The sequence below is a fragment of the Triticum urartu genome, chromosome 5 (genome assembly GCF_003073215.2).
Source record: "Triticum urartu cultivar G1812 chromosome 5, Tu2.1, whole genome shotgun sequence".
NCBI lineage: Eukaryota > Viridiplantae > Streptophyta > Magnoliopsida > Poales > Poaceae > Triticum > Triticum urartu.
The window spans coordinates 419,530,704-419,535,533 of NC_053026.1; the positions used below are offsets into that span (position 1 = coordinate 419,530,704).

The 4,830-nt window shown below is 44.7% G+C and overlaps 1 protein-coding gene across 1 annotated transcript; it reads right to left on the reverse strand.

Moving 5' to 3' along the window:
• Positions 1-789: 789 nt before the first annotated feature.
• Positions 790-4,450, reverse strand: LOC125509456 (probable methyltransferase PMT2). Its single transcript, XM_048674436.1, has 7 exons — positions 4,124-4,450; positions 3,105-3,757; positions 2,802-3,012; positions 2,363-2,657; positions 1,606-1,995; positions 1,447-1,524; positions 790-1,348 (listed from the first exon to the last, which is right to left on the reverse strand). The coding sequence occupies exons 2-7, from the start codon at positions 3,744-3,746 to the stop codon at positions 1,120-1,122; spliced, it is 1,845 nt and encodes a 614-aa protein (XP_048530393.1). The 5' UTR covers positions 3,747-3,757; positions 4,124-4,450; the 3' UTR covers positions 790-1,119.
• Positions 4,451-4,830: the final 380 nt, after the last annotated feature.

Below are 4,830 nucleotides of genomic sequence, written 5' to 3' on the forward strand. Positions count from 1 at the left end.
GAGCAACAGCCAGCGTGTAACCACGTCCTCACCACGCAGAAGAAAACTGGAGGGAGTAAATCGCGCACATAACACCTGTTTAGGACAAGCAACAAAGTCTTGCATTTACTCAGTTCCTAAATCCACCATTTCTCTCTTCCTGCACGTACAGCCGAAATTGGCCTGTGAGGAAGCTTGGCTACCTAAGAATTTATGCACTGCAGTAAAGCAATTTAAGATATATTTTATGTTCCAAGTAAGTAAAAACAGTAGGTCAATTTTCGGAGGAAGTAGGAACATACCGTTAACTCATACTGAACCTTTGGTCTTGCCTGTTGCGTGAAGCTATGAATGGTAATGAAGGCTTACCAGCATAATCTTCAAAATAGGCCCTTCCGACAAGAATCACAAGGACGGTAACATTATCTGCAATGTAATCCAGCAAGAAAGCAACCTAAAGCATAGGCACTCAGCCGGCATATCAATCTGTATTTTATTTCCGGATGTAACGGTAGATATGCAGCATCTTGCACTAAAACATATACATCAACTCTTTAGACTACTCACAACTGCACATGGTGGAATGGAGCAGGAATACCAAACATTTATAGCATGCACATAATGGGATTGAGCAGGAACAACACCAAGAGGTTCTCCCATCCATTGTTCCATTAAGATCCAAGCAGGAAGAAAATATCTCTTCTAAAATTGCTAAAAAATAAAAATCTCTTCTAAATACATTCTTGAGTAGAAAACATTCAGTTCGTTCAGGTAACAACACAGTAAAGCTACATAAGAAATAACTGTACATAACTAAGAAACAACGAAGTGATGGGATTACTGGTAATGAAGCAAACATTCAGAAGTTGCAGCATGAGCAAAATTACAGAAACTAAAGCAATAATATTTCTTGAGAATACATCCTTCAATTAACCAGAGTAACTTCATGCCGAGTGACGAATGAAATTAAATTACAAAACTGCTACAACAATATACTGCTGCCGATCAACCTTGGTTGCTTCATTGCTACCCCGGAGAAGAGTAGGCCATTTTTGTTCGCACCTGATGACTCCATATCTCAATTCCAGGAAGCCAGCTTCAAAGGTGGATCCCAGAATTCCCCGTGTTAGAATATGTTCTTCACGATGCGGCCGTCTGGTTTCCGCCAACCCAATACTGCTTCACAGCATACAAGACCTTCTCGCGCACTAGGGGACCATCCTCGTGGTCAACTAGCTTCGTGTTCCATCTCATGCCCCGAGCGAGTTTGTTCACCTTTGTCAAGACATCGACATCGTCACGCATTATAACAGCGCCTTCAGGCCTCAAGATGCGGTCCATCTCAAGGAGGATGTCTTCCATGCTGCACCTGTTCGGTTTTAACATACAGAATGAATCAGCATTGGCAATCTTACTAATTGTTATACAAGGTGACAGAACTGATGCCGCAGGACAGGAGCAACTTACTTATTGCTATACAAGGTGAAAAGGCCACTAGCGTGGATAAGATCATAGGTCCTTGGATAAGTAGAGAAAGCTTCACACCTGACATGAAATTGTGAGACGTGTCAGTAAGTTCATGACAACAACTTTACTGAGTCGAGATTCGGGCATAACAAGGCATACCAGTCATGGTAAATGCCAATCAATCCTCGCTCATAAACAGCCCCCAGGGTTGCAATCTTTGCAATGGTTGGCACCACATTCATCACCCAGGATTTTGGGGACTCAATCGCCGCAGCAAAACCCCCAAAACCTGCATTCATGTCCATGATGTTTCTGTACCTACCAGTAAGTAGATACTTGTTCACATTGCTATAAGCCTTCACATGCTTCTTCCACATTTTGTTGTCTTTCTGATATGCCTGAGATGAAACCCCTGGAATTAACCCATTAGAAATTCTTGGAGGAATTGCGTTGAGCCTGCTTGGGAAGGGCTCGATTGCTCCTCCGGCAACTTCACTTGGATTTTCTACATCAGGAAGAGGTGTAACACATGCCTTCATCTTCTTGTACCTGGTGTTGCAAGAATAAGTGAAAATTAGGATAGGAGAGAGGTTATATAAATTATTAACCAGAACTTCTAACAACATATTAATACATCAACACATCTAAGTAGGCAAAGCGAAAATAATGCATTGACCAGACAGTATACCTATTGATGCTAGACTATCGTAATATATACTCTGAATCCTGCTAAATGATACTCCCTCCGTCCGGAAATACTTGTCATTGAAATGGATGTATCTAGATGTATTTTAGTTGTAGATACATCCATTTTCATCTATTTTGATGACAAGTATTTACGGACAGAGGGAGTATTAAGCTAAAGTTAGCAATTCAGTCTAATAGATTGTTTCACAAAACTACAGTAGAAACATACCAGACATCATCTGCATTTGTTGATTCACACATCTGCACAGTGGATTCTTCTAGCCTAGAAGGACAGGACTCAGTATTTACTCTTTTCCGCCATATTGCCGTCTCACCCTTCTCCGAGACTTTCTCCCAACATAGAAGCTTAGCCATTTCCTCTATCTTGTTCTGCTCTGCCTCAAGATCCTCCTTTGTACGTTGCCAACCCTTGTAGTTCGCCTTCCAGTTAATTGGAGGACCTGACAGCACCCAGTATCCACCAGGTCTTAGAACCCTATCAACTTCCATCATATAGAGTCCATCTGCATATCAGCAAATACAGAAAAAAAATGAGAAGTAGAACAAGAACTGCATCAAAATGGCACAAGGTATTTACGCAATAACAAAATGTATCAAGCCCATATATTGGATGCACAGTATAGAAGGATACATGATTAGAGGCTCACCATTCATTCCCCATGGAATCAAGCACCTAGAACAATGGGCCATATCAAAGGCTCTTGATGGATAAGGGAGTTTAATTGTGCCAAGAACACCAATAACAGCTGGGACACCTCTCTCCAGAGCAAACTGTACTTGGGCTTCGTGTGAATCTCTGGGTGCAAACGACATGGCTAAAACATTCCTCTTTAACAAGTAAGCTCCCCAGCTAGCCACCTGAAAAAATTCAGAATTTTAGGACATGAACAAAGTCAGAAGAAGCTCACGAAGTAGCAGTAAGCAATATATAGTTTGATATCTCCACTTACCCCGCAACCAGTGTCCAATGCAGTCCTGACAGTTCCATTGGCAATCGGTATAACTGACGCCAGTTGATCAATGTACTTATCAGCACCTTGAGGGAACTGTGTCCCACCACCAGGGAATCTGAAGACATTGCCCTCGTACTGCACCCAGTTCTGTATGGCTTTCTCGACCGTCAAGCTCTTATAGGGACAATTCGCAAAAGGAACATAGTCCCGACTTTTGGGCCATGGGAATGGAGCAACATATCCCTTAGGCGGTGGTACGAGGCAGTGCAGCTTTTCTTTCTGCGGTGGGCAATGCCGCTCTCTGTAATTCATGTTCTCCCGAGGAAATTTCATAGCTCTGTTTTGATCTTGGCAAGGTGTATAGTCCGTGAAGCGGTCCGGGCATGGCTTAAACTTCTTCACCGGCGAAACAAGATCGCCGGAGCTGCCTTGTTTAGAATGGTGTGTGTCGAAGCTGAGGTTGGGTAAGATGGTGCAATCGGTCCGCTTCGTGATCTCCAGGGCAATGCTGTCCCCCTTTCCGAAGCCACTCTTCTGCCACGCCCCGAGGATGTAGAAGAAGCAGCACAAACCAATCACTATGCATATAGACACGGTGCTTCTAGTCCTGTTGTCCGCAGGACCCCCCTTGACGGCCATTATGGTTTATCCTGAGAATTGCACACTGAATAAGATTGTCTTTTTTATACTACTAAATTATATGGTCCATTACATATATTTTTCCTAAATCTGACGCAACCGCAATTTCAAGTCTTTTTTTGCGGGGAACCGTAATTTCACCTGAGGCAATCATAGACGGACGATAATAAACAGGAAAGAAAGCATGTGGCTTTCGTGTATCACATCAGGTGTATCCTAACCACCAAACTTTACCAAAATTGTTGAAACAACAGATCTCTAAAATCCCACACCATGTCGGCAGCAGGAGAGGTGAAGCGCGAGGCTCGGATCTAGGTGGCGTCGAGATCAGTGGAGGGGCGAACTAACCACGGGATGAAAACAAAACAAGCTCATACCTCACAACCCAATGGCGAAGGATTGCGATGTCGCGGCGGAAGGAAGGACGGAACTCGGAGCTGCGGAAGAATGGCTCGCGGGGGAGAATGGCTCGCCGGCCGGATCCCGGGTTACCGCCAGCTCCTAGGCGAACGGCAGCTGCAACGGCTGGGAGAGAACCGGGGCCAAAATCTCGGGGTTTTAGAGCTGCGTTTCCCCCGATTTTCCGAGGGCGGTGGGGATTCGCCCAACCCCGAGCTTGACAGTTCTGCTCCACCTCCACCGACGGGTCGGGGAGAACCGAGGGAGTATGTTTTTCGCCGTTGGATTTCTGGGGAGAATAAAGCGGAAAGGCGGTAGAAATCTTGGGCTGTGGGGCCGTCGCTTTCGTGGATACAGATCTGTCTGCTGCCGCCCTACGGGGTTCGCGGATCATGCACGCCCGTTTACCCGACTGGAAGATTTAAAAAAACGACTGGAAGATACTTTTCTTTTTGCATTGACCATTTAAATTTAAATCCCAAACACTTTTTTTATCACAGTACAGACGAAGCGCTCATATATACTCGCATACCCTCCCCGTATGAACGCATACATGCACACTCTATCCCTATGAGCACCTCCGAAAGACTCAGCCGGCATATCATCTTGAGATTTTACGAAGTCATCGTAGGCGCCTCGCAATCGACGGGAACGTCTCCTCCCACTAAACGTGCATCATCAAAAA

Bases quoted from the DNA above. Each gene is read 5' to 3' on its own strand.
- LOC125509456 (XM_048674436.1), bottom strand. From the start codon at position 3,746: ATGGCCGTCAAGGGGGGTCCTGCGGACAACAGGACTAGAAGCACCGTG. The intron at 3,013-3,104 runs GTAAGTGGAGAT...GAATTTTTTCAG, and splicing joins CATTGGACACTGGTTGCGGG to GTGGCTAGCTGGGGAGCTTA. The intron at 2,658-2,801 runs GTGAGCCTCTAA...GCTGATATGCAG, and splicing joins GATTCCATGGGGAATGAATG to ATGGACTCTATATGATGGAA.